Source organism: Phymastichus coffea, unplaced genomic scaffold, assembly GCF_024137745.1.
Source record: "Phymastichus coffea isolate CEN01 unplaced genomic scaffold, Cenicafe_Pcof_1.1 PCOF00177, whole genome shotgun sequence".
NCBI lineage: Eukaryota > Metazoa > Arthropoda > Insecta > Hymenoptera > Eulophidae > Phymastichus > Phymastichus coffea.
In genome coordinates, this window is record NW_026706988.1 from 125,979 (window position 1) to 143,457 (window position 17,479).

General features: G+C 38.8%; 2 protein-coding genes and 1 non-coding gene across 14 annotated transcripts in view; 1 reads left to right on the forward strand and 2 right to left on the reverse strand.

Moving 5' to 3' along the window:
* LOC131673432 (ATP-dependent DNA helicase RecQ-like) overlaps nucleotides 1-17,479 on the forward strand; it is an 81,812-nt gene that overhangs the window by 486 nt on the left and 63,847 nt on the right. The window contains exon 1 of one of the 11 annotated variants that reach the window (XM_058951425.1): nucleotides 10,045-10,735. The exons of 9 other annotated variants lie outside the window; for them this stretch is intronic. The gene's annotated coding sequence lies outside the window, so the exon portion shown is untranslated. Of the gene's footprint in view, nucleotides 1-10,044; nucleotides 10,736-17,479 lie in introns of those variants that run through there. One more of the 11 variants, XM_058951431.1, reaches the window with a different exon arrangement.
* On the reverse strand, nucleotides 3,764-3,835 carry Trnad-guc (transfer RNA aspartic acid (anticodon GUC)). Its single transcript has one exon. It is a non-coding gene; the product is annotated as a tRNA-Asp (tRNA).
* The window catches only part of LOC131673433 (LIM domain only protein 3-like), a 34,874-nt gene continuing 31,251 nt past the window's right edge, over nucleotides 13,857-17,479 (reverse strand). For both annotated transcript variants that reach the window (XM_058951435.1, XM_058951436.1), the window contains exon 6: nucleotides 13,857-15,811. In XM_058951435.1, coding sequence (XP_058807418.1) covers nucleotides 15,629-15,811 — 183 coding nt within the window. In that variant the 3' untranslated portion in view covers nucleotides 13,857-15,628. The remainder of the gene's footprint in view (nucleotides 15,812-17,479) is intronic.

The following is a 17,479-nucleotide window of genomic DNA, read 5'->3' on the forward strand; positions in this document are numbered from 1 at the left end:
CCGCTGAACAAAGGATGGCGTCGGCCACTTTAATACAACCGATCTAACGATAAGCTGACATAGAATATTTTGTATTTATTACAATTTTCTTATGTGATGATTGGCTTTCACGATTGATGACAGTTGTTTTCTTATTTGAAAAATGTATTAAGGTAAACGAACAGTTTTGATGAATTTTGTTTAGAATGTGATCTTTATGGGTGGGGGTAAAATTCAATTGCCTAAACATGAAATTTTCAGTAGCATACGCCGTTTAGGCAAATTGATAATTGATTAAGATAAGATATATCATAATATTACTTTTAAGCTTTCATTTGTGATACTTTTTAAAAATTATTAATTTTATCAAAGTATTTCAAAAATCAATGCATAATATGTTTTATTAATAATGTCACTATTTAGAGAATATATACTTGCAAAATGTTCCTGCATATGAATACTGTAAGTCAATTTATTTTTTTTTACAAAGTGGTGGTATTAAATGTATTAAAATACAATTTTATTTTGATTGAAATTGTCTTAATATCAGTTCTGTTATTTGAAAGTATTTATGTTTACAGTTCAAATATGTTATGGATTTTGAAATGAATTTTTTCTTTTCTGAGCATTTAAATTTTCAATTATTTTTTTATAAAATATATAATACTGTTGATTGAATATTATACTTTGCAAAACATCAAGGAAAGTATGCGAACACAGCTTTGATTCTTATTTCATAGAATTATTTAGCACAATAAACAATTTCAGATTTATAATACTGTAGTGATATATTATACTGATCTTGAATCTGATATTTTTTTGATCATTATTTATTGTTATTGTAATTTTGACTATAATTATAATATCAAATGTGTTAGATTCAATCTGTTTTAAATCTGCATGACATTTCTATGGTTGCACACAAAAATACCATGTCAAGCTTGCACTTAAGGGTTTGTACCGGTAGCTAGCAAGTTCATTATGTATTTCTAACTAGCAAGGTAAGTTTCAGGCTGACAAATGTCAGAAATCTGTGTTATCGATTCTGGCTATACAACTGCTAACAAAGGTTTATCTTTCGTTGTTACATAAACACTGACTTTTGAAGTGTTTTGATTAAATTTTATGAATTTAAAAATAATATTTTGGAAGTTCATGTAGTACATGTTGTTGATGTTTTTGAAATAAGTAAACAAAAAAAAGTATTGAATGCTGAAATGTAGCAATTAATGATAGTACTTTTGGTTTACTTTAATTAGCGTACTAAAATATTAATGATTAACACATCATTCAAAGTTTTTAATTTATAATGAACTGTAATATTTATTATAATAAACAAAATTTTGATGAAAATATATCAATAGTAATGTAAGATGTAATTAATTATGTATCATTTGAAATTATACTTTGAAATCACTTATATTGCAATTAAATTAATGACTCGTAGATAACAATTTAATGCTAATTAATTGAAGCAACGACCGCGTGTAGTTTATGTTATAATAAAACTTCATAGTTCAAATGTCAACACCACTGTGCGTTCTATGTAGAAGTGTTCTGAATTTAGAAAATAAATTAATCATGATTAATTTTTTGAATTTTACATTATTAATTAAAAAAATAATTTACAATTGTATTGAGTAATAGAATGAGTGATTAATAGCTGAAATTTGTCAATAAATGTAGTTGGTACATTTTTGCAGATTTCCAAAAGGATGAAATTCTGTATTCGATTTAATACAGTTTTATCCTTTTTATAAAGGGTATACCAGAGAGATGGTCTCGTATTATAATTTTCATTGAAGCATAACATAGAGAGTAATTTGCAAGAGAATTAAAGTTGGCTTTTGTTTTTTTTAAATAAATCCTGAGTGGCACAAGTATTACATATTAGGCCTACAATAATGTTCAAACTGTTTTGTGATTAATTAATTTGATGGATGATTAGGGGGTTCAATATATTCCCATGGTAATTCTTTGCAACATTCTTTGCAACTTTATTGTTCAACAATATTATTCAGAATTAACTTAATTTTTAAAAGTATTTTAACTGAAAAACTTGGCTTTACAGCTTTCTCATATATTTAGTCAGTCTATAGTCTCAGCTACTTGTTTGCAATGCGCGTACGTTACACGCTTGTTACCGTGAGTATTGGTGGTAAAGGGAATAGATTAGCACAGCTTCGTGCAACTTGAGTTTGCGCATATTTTATGGTGCGCACCTAACGCAGACTTTTATCCGTGCTAAATCTTTGGTGAAACGTTGAACTTTGACGTTACGGCGTGTTTTAGGTATTTATTTTCATGAAACGGTTGATTGACGTAGTTCGATGTGTAGTTATATTTTAGTAAATGTGAATGATTGCGCGGTGATAAACTTTTTGTATAAAAACAAACTTATAATGGATGACTGATTTTATATGCACCCTTTGAAAGAACGCTCGTAAATTATGCATAATGAACATCTCGGACCGTAAAGATATCAGATCAGGTTTTATCTCCGAGATATGACATAACAGAGCCTTTTAATTATTTCTTCAGTGTCATTTCTTCGCTTTTCCTTTATTTTCTTTTACACGCAGAAAACATAAAAAAGTCAAACAACTCGAAATGAACTTTCTTATTATCGCCGAGAGTTCCCACGAAGTGCAAAAACACCGAGAAAAGAAGACTGAGAATGCTTGTTGAATGACCTGAGGTGGGGTGGCAAGACCGAGAAAACTGTTTAAAGATTGAACAAGGTCTGAAAGGGGAAAAGGCTAACGATACTTTAGCTTGGCCTTTAAAAACTATGTTTTCATTTCAAGCGATTATTTAAATGAAGATTTTATTGTTTCTACTATTCTTTTTTTTGTATCAGTAGCTGCTTTTCTAATGTAAAATAAAACAAGTTTTTCAATAAATGCGGCTGTGTTTCATTACTTAGTTTTATTTTAAATTTTTAAATTTTTTAACCACTGATTCCGTTAAACGCGCGTCGCACACTCATTTCTTGTTTATATCGTTAATATGCAGTCTGATGCTTGAATTGAATTAAAATTGTTACGGGGTAAATTAAAAACTCTCAAATGCACTACAGATATAAAATAAGACTGAGTTGAATGCTTGACATCTGTCGATATTAATAATTATTCGGTTACGTTGATTATTACTTCCTCATAGAGGAAGCTTTTTTTATGATCTTAATCTTTTTATAGGATATCTCTATATTAATAAATATATTATTTTAACCAAAATACTATAAATCAGTTTGAGCTAATTCGGTACTGTTATTTTTCCAAAATTTTCATTTTCAACAATCAATATAACTATTCATATACTTAACTATCACTATAACATAACTATCATTTTTTAACATACTTAGTATAGTAAAACAGCGTAAGATATTAATACACGCTGATTCACGCCATATTACTGTACAAAATAATTTGTGCGTATAATAAAACCGTCACGTCTCCAGCAAATTAGTCTAGGTTATTAAAGTATCCGCGCCCATTCATAAGATCATTCAAGATATTAAATGCCGGTAACAAATAAGTTATTTCTAAGCAATGATTATTTGTCTATTAATTTAAATTAGAAAATTTTCTTTAAGAAATAAAAATAGTAATCTGCTCTAACAAATTAATTTTAAGTCTTAATATGTGTTTAGAATGCATAATTCAATACATTAGCATCAAGACGGATTATTGTAAAAAAAAAATGAATTTTCGCTTACTTTTTATTTTCTTCTAATATTTTGTTGTAATAAATATTCAGTTATTTATCGAATAAAAAAAAGAATCTCTCCAGCGGGGAATCGAACCCCGGTCTCCCGCGTGACAGGCGGGGATACTAACCACTATACTACTGAAGATTCGTGACGACTATGATGTTTGGAACAGTTTTCAACTTTGCTTTCATATAATTCATGGTTACTTAGTTCAAGAGATTATAGGTAAACCATTGGAAGTTTTATTCAGTCGAATATTGTATTCTTCCATAGTTTTTGTATTTTAATTATGTAATTCGGTAAAAAATCATACACGTTAAGATTGAAAAACTTATGTAAGACTCGCATAAGTATGATAGCGAAGCGTATATGATTAAAAATATTGCAGAACATTATAAAAGTGATCGATATTACGCTTGTTATTGCATAATATGAATTGATATTGTCATAGCAATAACTAAAACTGGAATGTTTACACGTATGCGATAGCCAGAAGCGTGCGCATGCGCAAGAATACGTTTTGCGCCTCGTCTATTTGAAAACAGCTCAGATGATTTCCTAAGAGCTTTAACTCATACAAAAACGTTCTGATAACGGGGAAACAATAATCTATCTAACTTTTACCGGATGGTAAAATGCTATCCCATAGAATTATCCTTTATTACATAAATTTATTAGAAAAGAAATTTTCTGTGTATGTCAATCTTGAGTACACGATACTGCGACTGAACGCCAAAAGCAAAGAAACTTTCATTCTGCACATTACAAAGAATTCCGTTGAGAGGCTGCTTGGCTGCCTGCGTTCCATAAGAAAGTGTGAGCAAAGATTGGAGAGTGTCTTAGAAGAGTGTGCGAGGCAAGTGGATCGTTAGCGCGCCACGCGTCTCGGCCATTGTCTCTGGAGGGCTGTCCTAATGTTAGTTTATTGTTACCCTCTGCCCGCTGGCCAAGGGACAATCATTTCTTACTCTCTCGCCTCTTGCATATTTAAGTCGCGCCTCCCATTAGGCCAGTCGCTCTGCAAAAATGAGTCTTCTTGCGTCTTTGCTGTCCCTCCTCCAATGCGCTCTGCGCTGCATTTGTTTTCTTATTTTCCTCGAGCAGTTTTCCGAGGGGATTGCCTTCGAGGGAAAAAGCGCGAGTTTTACTTTACAACTTCTTACAAGTTCGCTTTAACTGATCCTTTTAAAGCGTTGGCGATTCGTTTCTCGTTTACGTTCGTTGTCCAAACAATTGCAGTGCTTGGGCATAAAAGAAAAGTGGTTATTTTTAAGAACAGGGAATAATGCTTTGTTAAGTCATTTTCCCGAGTCACGCAATTCAAGTTTTTTAAGGAAAAAGTATGCCGTAGAAGAGTATTTTTAAGCACCTAAGTAAAATAACAACTAAAAATGAGCTTTTTCAAAAAATCTTTTTCGATGAAATTACCTTTGCTCGTGTACAGGTAAGGTCAACGTTTTACGAATTTGTGTGGATTTTTTTAACTTCAAGCCAATAATCGGATTCCATTTACCAATAATAATAAAACAAGAAAATTATTGTTCAACAGTGCCAAGCTGCAAGAGGAACGGCGTAGGTATCGCAGATTGGAGTTCGTTAAACTTTTCATCGTTTCATTATTCGCAGACTTGCCTAACGACTCCCACGGGACGTCGCGTCTTGCCTTGTGCTCCTAGGCCGATTACGCGACTGGTAGTAGTCAAAGGGTTGCCCACTTTACAGTTTTCCTTGTTTGTCTTTGTATTCTCTTGTTTGCTGCTCGAGTGCAAACAACTTCCGACGTAAAATTAATGAAATGGAATTTTTTCTTTGCCGGAATGATAGTTTTTCCGACGAGTTGTTTATTGCCAGACATCCCACATTAGAAAAAGTGTGGACTCGGGATATTTCTCGACAGACTTGCATGATATACTTGTTCGATGGAACGATATATCAAGATTCATCCACTGTCCAGCAAAAGTCGTTAGATAGAAGTCCATAATTGCTCATTGCTCTATCGCGGCGGTACTCCAGAGGAGAGTCGGAAGTTTTTCGCGCGCCATTCACCCAGTTCATCGAATTACACGCGCTCTCGCGCGGCGCAACGGCTGCGGAGGCGCCGCGGTGGCGTCGTCGGCCGTAACCGTAAATTCTTAATCCGAATCGGCGCGTAAAACTGAAAGTTAAGCAAGTTCGGCGGGTCTTTCGGGTCGAAAGACGTCGCGCGGAGGAGAGCAGGGGGCATTAGCCGTAACAATGCTGCCGCCGCCTACCGCTCTCCCGTAAGTTCTTACGGTAACGATGCTGTAACGGCGAGCGCGCAATTCCTCGCGATAAAGTTAGCCGAACGATTGGACCCGCCAAGAATTAAACTTGCCGGGAGGGCTTGCGTTTGTTCTCGCCGCCACGCCGCGGGACTAACCCCTTCTTGACGCCGCCGTGAATTCGTCGAATAAGAATTGCAATTGCCTCCCTCCTCCATTCTCTCTCTTTGTGCAACTCTTTGCTGTGTTACCTCGAATCTTCTCTTTTAATTGAGATGTCTGTATGACGAGAATTCTCTTTGTTTTCAAGTAGACGTGGTTAGCGAATTTTGCTATCTATTCTCAGAGCAGTTGCATTTGTTGACTTATGCCGCGCTCATAGTTTTTGTACAATGTGCTGCAAAGTCATCCGCTATATCAAAAGCTTATTGTCAAATTAACAAGTCGCATCAGTACGGTGAATGTGTTACATTTCATATTTCTTACAACAATATTTTACTTATTATTCCGAGGGCATCGTTGAAGTAAATAGAAAATTCTTATGATAAAATAAATTTTTAATTCTAGTCAGTTGTTTAGGTACAACGGATCAATATCTTTCCTCGAATTTTCATCGCAAAGGGTTAAATATTTAGAAACGAATCCGACAAAATAATTACCAGGGATTACCTGGCTGCATCAGTCAAAACGTAACAAAAGGTTCGGTATTCACTTGCTGCCGCCCCCCGCCCGAGCATTGAGAAGCCACAATCGTGGTGTGGGAAGCGCGATCCGCAATTCCGTAAATGGGGCTGTTTGAACCTCGAAACAAAAGATGTAATAATTCTACTCCGCTTTCCACCTCAGCCTTTACTTCACCCCTTTCCCTCGCAGTGCGTTTCTCTTCTTCCGTTATCTCTCTCTCTCTCTCTCTCTCTCTCTCTCTCTCTCTCTCTCCTCTCTCTCTCTCTCTCTCTCTCTCTCTCTCTCTCTCTCTCTCTCTCTCTCTCTCTCTCTCTCTCTCTCTCTCTCTCTCTCTCTCCTCTCTCTCTCTCTCTCCTCTCTCTCTCCCTCTCTCTCTCTCTCTCTCTCTCTCTCTCTCTCTCGTTGTCGCAGATTTGATGTTTTTATCTTGAATCTGTTAGTCTGTCTGCTTCATTCTTCAGATTCCGATTTCGAAACGCGGAAAAATGTATTATTATTTTTTTCTTCGCCGAACGGTCGTCATTGTTGGCAAAATGATTGAAACAACCCGAATGATACCGTGCGTCGTGTCGCTTTAAAACCTTGGCGAACGAAAGTGTATAGGAGTCAATAGCCGCGGTATGAATGAGCATCACATTGATAAATGGATTCTCATGGCTCATAATGAATTCATAGAATAAAATCTCCGCGGGGGGCGGGGAGGGAAACGTCAAGAGCTCGCGCCACGGCGGCCAAAAGGGAGTCGGCGGCATTGTAAACATTTTAATTAAAGCCCACGCAAGATATTTAATTTCGAATAATTAATGGTTCAACGGCAGCTTCCGAAATTTCCCTTGCCCCATCCGTACCTCTCTGTGTCTTTGTCGCCAGGACGGAAAGTCGCTTAGCGCGCTCTCTTTTTCTATCTCGATTATCCTTAATTTCATTACGGCGATTCAGCGTTATTTTCGTGCTTTGCTCGAATAATTTGATTAATTATACTTTCGCGCTCGTTCAAGATTCAACGCGATCGCGGGGGGAGCCTCTATTTTATTCCGGGTCGAGCCGCGGAAAAATTTTATTTCGGTATATATCGATTACGTTTGGAGGCGAGCCAACCGAGCGAAACAGTTATTCAATCGGCTCTCAATTACCTCTAGGGAAATGTCAATGCAGCGCAGACTGACAGTCGTGTATCGCGGGACTCGCTTAAACGTTTGACGTGACGCAAGCGAGCGTCACGGAGAGATAAAAGAAGGACTCGTCGACGTGGAAAACTGAAAAGCGGTCGCCACGACGCTCGCCTACACGAATGAAAAGGACTGGGCACGGCGACGCGATGCTCGATTTGCGCACGGCCTTGGCAGTTCTCCCGAAAACAGAAGGGAAGGAGGTCGCGGTTCTTGCGCGTGGCGCCACCTCCGAGGAGTGAGACAATGGGCTCACCGGATTCAATAAAACCGCAACAATGAGGGAGAAAATACCGAGGCAAGAGAAAGGTACGAGCACAGAAGAAAAGGGGGCGACTGCTGCATCTCGTCGCCAGGGTGATTTGAATGAAGAGATAGAAGACAATGAGAGAAAGTGAGGAGGAGGAAAGGAGGAGGAAAGGAGAATTGGCGCGCGCGTGCGAGAGAGAGAGAGAGAGAGAGAATGAGAGAGAAACAAACGTCGAATCGAATTAGCACTGAACACAGGGGGTGGTTCGGCTGTTTGTGTAATTATATTTACAAGTGGTGCCCCTCGCAAAACAAAGACTCGACCAAGAATGCTCAATTCATTGGGCTTATTATTGCGCGCGCACGGGAGAATGTCGGCCAGCGACGTTCGCCGCTCGCGCGTTCCCTCTACTTTTGTGCGCGCCCGTTGAAAGATGTTTTCCGAGCGGTGATGAAGAGCGGAACGATGATATTTCTGATTTATTGACGTTTGTACGGGTTGTCAAATGAACACCCGGGGAAACGGCGTCGGCCACTTTCTCGTTTTTTCGCGCTCTCGTCAAGGGCTTCCTGTATATCACTTTTTTCCGTTTTAATTTCTGAAGCCACGCAAGAGCGCAAACTCGTTCGCTCGTGTACCGTTTCGCGTTTTCGCCGCACGTGCGCAGGAGCATTTGAAAAACTGAAAACGTATTCTAATCTTGTAAATTTCGAATAAAATTGTCGCCTACTGAAACTTATTCGCATGTATTTCACGTTAGACCGGCTTCTTAGTAGGAAACCCTTCAAGCGAAACGGTACAAAGCGAAATGAAAAGATAACTCGAATGCTTTGACTACCTGCAAGATACATGGAAGCGTGCGCCGGTGTGTGTGCGTGTGCGTGTGCGTGTGCGTGTGTGCGCGTGTGCGCGTGCACGGGAGCAGAGCAGGGATGCGAGGGCCACTCTTCTGCCGCTGTCGTGTAATATCGCCGTGTATTATGACATTTTTGCCTCAAAGTCTCGGGGATGTGCATTGAAAGAGAAGTGACCGGTCAAAAGGACACGCGATGATATCGAATTTTCACGGTGGCGCACTGTCTATATTAGACTGCTATACTGCTTTCTCCCTTTGTTGCGCGAAATTTCTCAGTTTTGCTCGCGCATTTTCATTTGCCGCTTGCTCACCGGGCCAACGTTGACGTATTTTTTTTATTCGCTTGGCCACCGTTGCCCGTCTTCCAAGCGTGAAACTCTTCTTTTTGTTCATTACGGTTTGATTCGAATTTTTTGCAGGCCCCCCCTTTGATGCTCGCCACGACAAATTTCATTCGCGAGTATGGAACGCGAGGAGAGCACATTTACGTTACGCCAAAATCAGCAGCGTAACGGCTCATTCAATTATACAGTTTATGAAAGCACATACCGCCGCGCGCTACTGACGACCGTCTGCTGCACTCATAAAAGTCCGGGTGGACCATTCTTTTCCTTTCTTTACCTCCTCGTTATTTAATTATCAAAGGTTTTTATATCCTCACTACAACATATAAATTCCGCTTCTCTTTGTGAATTTTTAATTTTTTTGTTTAATGCCATTTGCAGGACCACGAAGAAAAAGACTTGAATGGCAACTTCGTGCTACGCTTCTTTTATGGATGTCTGCACCATATCGAGCACTTTACGTTTTAGTTTTGGCAATCGTAAAACTTGTATTTTACTCTGCCAAAAAGTATGTCAATGTAAAGTTTGATAGCCGCTGTGAAATTTATATTTCTTCGCCAGATGCTTCGTGTTTTTATCGAGATTGTAATTTCCGTTAGTCGAAACCCTGAAGAAAAAAAGAATTGAACAACCAAACACTCTGACAAAACATCGATCCAACAGTCCAACATAAATACACAGCTAAAAGCCAGCTTATCCGGCAGTTTTTAATCGGTCGTTAAACTTTTCATGGGCTGGGCGAGCTGCAGTTCGTGAAAAGGGTTTCCCTCGATTCTTTTCTTTCTTTTCTATACCGTCAAGTAGCCGTAAACGTCCAGTGTGCGCGTGCTGGCGCGAGAAGAGAAAGTCAGTTGACTCCTTGGCGATCGCAGAAAATATAATATCCGCGCTAAGGTTTTTAATAAACCGAGAGTCGGGTAATCAAGACGGGCGTTAAAAAAGCTTTGTTGTTTTAACGGTGGCATTTTACGCGCGCTTAAATCACACTTCGTAAGCTTTAGCGACGACTGTACTCCTTTTCGAGTGCTGCTGCTGCTGCTGCTACTGCTGCTGCTGCTGCATGCGTCGTCAAAGCGGAAGGGCAGAAAAAAAGTGGAGGGTGAAAGAGGGCGTTAAAGTTGAGCGCGAGGGCTCGCGACGGTAAGAGGAAATTGTTTTGTTGTGCGCGATTGTCGTCGTCGTCGTCGTCGTCGTGTGGCTGAAGTGGACAAAGCGCGTTATGGCGCATGAAAAAACTTCAGCTGCAGAGAGAGATAAAAAGTTGAGAAATATCACATGTAAAGATATATATTCAAAACAGTTATTTCGGTACACACTTTTTTCTGAGACAACTGTTTCATTTCTGCGAATGGTACAAGTGTTTATTACGACCTTTGTCAGGTTTAGATTTTCAGATAAGGAAAAAGTCTGATATTTGGACCGGACTTGGAGAAGACATAAAAAAAGGAAAGCACAAAAGGGAAAAATGGACCCCGACTGTGAGACTATTAGCGACAAGGTCAGTTATTATTAGTTATTTGGGACATCAGTTATTTTTATTGTATTTTTGATACAATTTACTAAGTTATCATTAGAACGATATATTTTCATAACATTAGCTTTTTTGAGTTAAAATCTAAAAAAACAATACAATTTTTCTTCTTTACGGCACTTGCAATTAAAGTTGCAAAATTTGAATAATTTTCAAATTTATAATTTATTTATTACAGCTTTGATGGATTCATAATTCGCAGATTCAAGTTCATTTTAAAATTTGTGAAGTTGTGTTTGAATTTTGTTCCACAGTCCAGCGCATTGTATCATACAGACACTTGACTTATTATTATAACCTTCTCATTTATGAGCTACTATTTCATATAATCTTCAGTGAGTAAGATATTGTTACATTTCTTGTGAGTTGAACTTTTGTTACATAAATATATCAGTTAGAATTTTATTACACGTCTGTCTTAGTTAGATTTTTGTCCAACTGATTTTCATGAACAAGACGGATCGATATATTGAAAATATTAATGATATTTTTTAGTGTATAGACCCTTAATTCTATTCCTAATTGCAAGTTGTTAGAAAAAATTCGAAAGAAATATGGATTATTTTTATAATTCTAAAAAAATATCCTTGTGCGTAATTAGCTTGATAAATATTTCAGTTTCCGCGCGTCTGTTTTCTCCCCGCTGACCCTAAAAACAAAGACATTAAAATTCTCGGTTGGTCTCTCCAGCAACCCAGTGAAAAAAAAAAGAGAAACTTGAGAGAGAGGGAGAGAGAGAGTGAGAGAGAAGAATGAATCTGACCGTAAAACAAAAATGAGCAATGCAATAGAAAAAAGCAAACGCAGAATTCTCGCTTCGCGAACAAAAACGGGGTGTGGGTGTGTGGGTTTCGCAAGCAAAAAGATGGAGGGTCCGAGCGCTTAGCGCATATCTCCACGTAAGGGATGAGAGAGAAGTAATATATAGAAATATTTTCACAAGAGTCGTACGAACGGAAAACAAAAACGCTAGGAAAAAAAAAGTTTCGGCCAGTCTTCTCCCTCTTTCCTTGGGCCGTCGTGTTGTCTGCCATCGTATTATTTCAGTCGGCGTGCATATTTCCGCAAATAAATTTAACGAAAACAATTTTTAGCGCTTTTAATTAATCGTCAAGTGTGCGGCGATGCCTCCGGCGCCACGGCGATATTTTTCTTTGCTACGCGAAAGCCACGTTGGAGAGGGTGTGACTCATGATGATATATACACGTATAAGTAGAATTAGGCGCGAAATAAAAGTTAAACTCGCGCTGGGAGAAGGGAGATATCTTTCGCGTTTCCACGTGTGTAAGCCCGAAGGAGATATACCTATTTATTCGCACGGGGAGACATTTTTAAGCCTCGTATTTTAGTTTTGTGTCATTTAGGAATTAACATTAATGTACTTGATATTTTGAGTTTGAAAGAACTTTTCTATATTTATTGGTTTATTATCTACGCAGTATTAAGTTTGATTCATAACTACTTTTCTCAATTTTTCTTTTGAATGAATCGAGTATGAAATAATGTTTGAAATTAAAAACAATCTAATTGTAGGAGCCGTTCGTCGATTACGTATAATTAGGCATGAAACGCCAGCCAGCTTGACTTGAAAACGAGCGTGTCTGCATTAAGGTGCGCCATACCAGAGTTTAATCGGGCTCATAAATAACGTTTTATCGAAGTGGCCCCACCGCTGCTGCCAGACCACTAATTGCCGATGATTATGGACAGTTCTCTGTTTTCTTTTTTCATTTCGCTGAATAAAAGCGTGGAAAAATAGGGGCTGCGTTTCCATACGAACGAGTTGATTTACTCGTCGAATGATGCTTTTGGCCGAATGACTCCGACACTGCCGCAAGCTGCTGCTACTCGTTATTTCGTTTTATTCCGGTACGTTTCATTCATTTTTTTCCCTCTGTTCCTCTCTGATTTGCGTGTTTTTTTTCATCCACCCGTCACTCGCATTTTTTTTTCAGAGGTCGCATTGCCGCTAAATCATCGGTGTCATTTTGCTCGGCCAAGCGCAAGTGGCGATTTAATCACATTACAATCGTTCGAGTGAATTTTTGATATGGTCGAAAAAAAAGTTGGCTAAACAAAAGAAAAGTTTTGCTATGGTGATTTTGGATTTTAAAGATCGAATCGTCATCGCACGGTTGGTCTTTTATATTGATCGATGTTTGAATGATAGGAAAAATGTGCTCGTGCTTATCGAGGTTGTTAATTGAAGTGCGTTTTTTTCACTCTTTGATGAGTTTCAAATATTTTTTTAACAAAGATTTAAAATAAATACGAGGAACATACGCGAAGTTAATAAAACAGTAAAACATTTTGAGAGAGAGAGAGAGAAATTCAAAGTCAGCGAAAAGCTCACAACAGGCCATAATGCAGCTTTATCTTGCGAAAAGACGGCGTCGGCGGCCGAGTTGGGCGGTATCGCGTTCTCCCTTGAATACACAATAAGACTCGTGCGCCAGCAGCAGCAGCAGTATTGCTCGAGAGCTCCTTGTAAAACACAAAGGGCCGCGTGTATGATTGGTAAATTATTGAGGCCCTTTCCCCAATCACGTAGCGACCTTAAATATTACAAAGTAGGCGATAGAGGTGTGTTATATCGACGCGCGAACGCCTGAATTTACAAATGCCGATGGAATATCTTATGGCCGTTCGATGTGCTGCTTCTTGCACTCTTTCTTTTTCTTTTCTTATTCTGAATTATAGACTGATTGAATTGCTAGGCGTGCGATCTATCGATAGCTTCAACTCCCACATCATCATTTAATCTTCCAATACGAATGGAGAGAATTCTGAATATGAATTTATAATGTGTTATGATTTGATAGAGTCGAAACAATCTATATTATTTTTCTTTTTTTTACCTTAAATCATCTACCAATTTGTAGATTTTCTAGCGGTAAAGATAATCAAATTAACTACTGCAAATCAAAGTGCATGACATAATAAAACGAGATAACCTTTATATATTAATTTTATGTTTTTCACCGATGCCTCATGATGACGTATGGAACGTAAATGTTTTTGGCACATCTTGTTGAAAAAAACTATTTACGGACGGTAAGGTTGAATAAACAAAACAGTTTACGTATTAACATCGAAATAATTTAATTCTTACACTTTTATAGTTCATAATAATTTTCCATGATAAAAACATTTTGATACAATAATCCTACTGCAACACATGATTTTTCATCGCATAGTTAAATTGCTCAGTCAACGATAATAACGGGCTCGATTACGAAATAAACGTGTATAATACATATTTTAATCTTACTGAATAATCTATCTTGTCGCTGGAATAAAAAAACTACAGAACTTACTTTTTTATCACTATAGCGTAGATGAGCTTGAACGTGACGTGGGTTATTAAATTTTATTAAGTACGATTAAACATTAGGAACGTTCGTGCGTATACTCGTTCAGCAATACAGAGGAAGCATTTTTAGTAAGTTTACAAATTTATACTCATCGTACCGTCGAGACACAAAGCACAAAACATTTTCACTTTTCGGGAATGCCTTACGTATTACACCAGATATGCTATATCAGATTTGCCGAATGGAAAAATTCAACTACGAATATACAAAACTATGGTACAAGTCACGATAACAACTTAAATGTATTTGACGAGATATTGTAATTTTTTTACTCTATACAAGTATCTATTTTTTACGTATAAATATTAATTTCTAAAACTTGGATTAATCCGTCCTTTTGGCTTGAATTTATATCGTAATATTCAACTCCTTTATTTTTCATTTTCAAAATTTATCAGACGCAATCACAGGTGTGTAACTTAACTGGAAAAGCATAAAAAACATGCCATACGCTAAACGCATTCAAAATCTCTGGCCGATCGCGCAGCGAGAAATAAAGCATCCCCGAAAGAGCGAAACTTTAGGGCATAACTCAGTCTTGTTATCTGACTCGCAAATAAGGCGAGACCGAGAGAGAAAGCGCGGCACAAAAGTTCGCGACATCAATCTGGCCTTTTTCCGGACGCCGAGATTCGAAGTTGAAACAATGCTCGGTCGACCCTACACAGAACTCTTTACTGACGTATGAGCCCCATGGGGGAGTTTCGCCTGCTATGCACCGGCACACGTTGATTCCATCTTTCAGTCTTGTCGAGGCTAGCCTTGCTTTATTTCAATTTTTTTAGCGGTGTCCTTTCGTTTGAATGCGTTTATCGATTGTTGACCAACATGGCGGAGCGCGCGCCGCAACTAACCATCCTAATGTTCATTGTCAATGGAACTCAGTCTCGCGCTTTCGCAAAGATAGAAGCGGGTATTTTTTTCCTTGAGTGAAAACCCAATCTAACGATGCATTTATTTTGTAAAAACACTGCAATTAAGAAAGAAATGTGTCTGTGCTTTGTATTCAGTACAATATTCGAGAATTATCTAAAGAGCACCAAAGTTTTCCTTTTTTTTTCCTTTTTTTTTCTTTTTTCAGATCGACGACTAAACTTCTACTCGGGTATCTATCTACAGAGAGATTTACGTGCATAAAGTTTACTCGGTCTACTTTAGCGGACGAAAATTACTCTTGTACAATCTATCCTCTAAGTCGCTTTCGCTGAATATTTTTTTCTTTTTTTTACAAAAAGCATGTACTTTTCGAGACTTCTCGTGCGATTGTCAGCGATTAATAATGCCCAAATCTTACGCAGTTTTCATGGTGAAACTGCTGGGTTGACACAGCCCGCGGTAGTGTATGATGTAAAGAACGAAGTATATTTAACGCGATCGACGAAATTAGGACTCTCGAAAAGTACGCGGATTTTGATATCGCTAATAAAAGAATCTGGCGCTCGTCCTTTGGCTCGTTCGTCGGGTCAGTCTGCTTTACTTGGTCTGTCATTTGGCCTCGTAGCCGGACGGCTGCGGGGCACCGATGCCGTTGAGTACAGGCAGCGATCCGAGGGCAGCACTGTGGCCACTGGAAGAGGTTGGTACCGGGTAGCCGTTGTGGCCGCCTGGCGTCGTGTCTATTCCTACGCCGCCGTTCGCTTGCCGTTGTGGTCCGCTCGTCGGCACCGTCTGTAATCACGCGCAAAGTCAAATATTTAGCGACAGAACTGGAGAGTCGACTTTTTGAAAACTGTGACGCGGGAAAGTTGGATCTGATTTGTGGGAAATGTGACCTATCGATGGGCGAGGGAATGCTCTAAAAATATAATTTGGCCGCTAAAACTTCGGCTTAAAATTGATGGATATATTTGGTAAATTGGAGTAAAATAATAAATCGGTGGAAAGGTGTGCGCCAAGATATAATATAGTCAGTTCGTTTAGCTATGTGAGCTCTGATTGGATTATTTTACATTATCGAGCGCCACAGAGAGAGAGAGAGAGAGAGAGAGAGAGAGAGAGAGAGAGAGAGGAGACTCGTAAAATATTCAAAATTAGATTCTCGTTAAGCGGGCGGTCGCTGCGTGCCGCTCTCCATATAATTTCCATGCAAAAATTAAAAAGTTAAAATAGCAACACTTCTGCGCGCGCCGCCGCCACCGCGCTTTTAATCTGCTGAATACATACAAGGGCGGAATATAAATTTGGCGCGGGCCGATTATGCAAAATACTTTTTGCCGGTCTCTACGCCGTGCTTTTACAATCGACCTTGGGCGCTGAATTTACTTGTTTCGCGCGATGTTGAAAAGAATTACACTTGGCTTCCGCCGTTCGGCCAAGAGCAACTTACCATCGTACCTCGCGAGCGTCTCTCTCCACTGGAAAATGATAAAGAAGAAAGTTCGTTGAAGCCCAGCTACTTCAGCTTGTTCACAGCTGCTAATAATAATGAATCAAGCTGGCTACGAGTCGGCAACTCCATTGGGGCGAGCTAATTTGCGAGTTCGATCGTTCGGTCGTTGAAAACTGGCGGAATTTATTATTCACAGCAGCAGCAGTGGGAAGAAGTCGCGTAGCGTAAGTTCGTCATCCGATTCACTTTCCGTTTAACGCCTCTTCTTCTAAGAAAAGGAGAACTTAAGGTCCCCGCGCGAACGAACTTGTAACTCTGCCGACGGATCTCCGCGCCACTTTCGAAGTCATATTTATGTTGAGTTCGTGCGAGCACGAGGGGCGAAATTCCGACGAGAGCGAAATAGGAAAGAGGAGGAGCAGCTCAATGTCTGTACAAGTCTGCTTGTGGGTCAAGTCTGCTTTTCATTTATAAATTGATTATTGATTGGAAAAAAAATCAGCAGCTGCGTTTAAACCCTCAAGACTTTTAAACGGATTATAAGTCGACTGGATAGAGTCATTCAAGAAAGAATCCGCTCAAAGAGAAAATCGAGCCGCGAGTGTTTTTTGCCTATAAATCGATTGGCTACATCCGCTGCATTCTTAAGCGAATTGAGAGTGGAAAAGCGCGCCGAAGCGCGAGGAATTAAGACAAGGAGAAGAGGGCAAAGACAGCCGCTACTTCGGCAAAACTTTAAACTTAAGAACTCGAATCCTCTCGCTCACCGAAGAGAGAAAGGTGTTAAATAATACAGGCTTAAAATTCGCCGTACGTTCGTGCGCAACTTTCCTCAAAAGCTCCTGTATAAATTTATTCTAGTGAAGATGGCTTCGAGTTCTCTGTGCTCAATTACCACTAATTTTGGTATTTTGCAGAGTGGCCTTCAAAATTGCTTTTCTTATCTTTCTGACACGTTAACATTTTGCTTCGTTATCATTTTATTTTCAAAAGCATCACTGATGGTT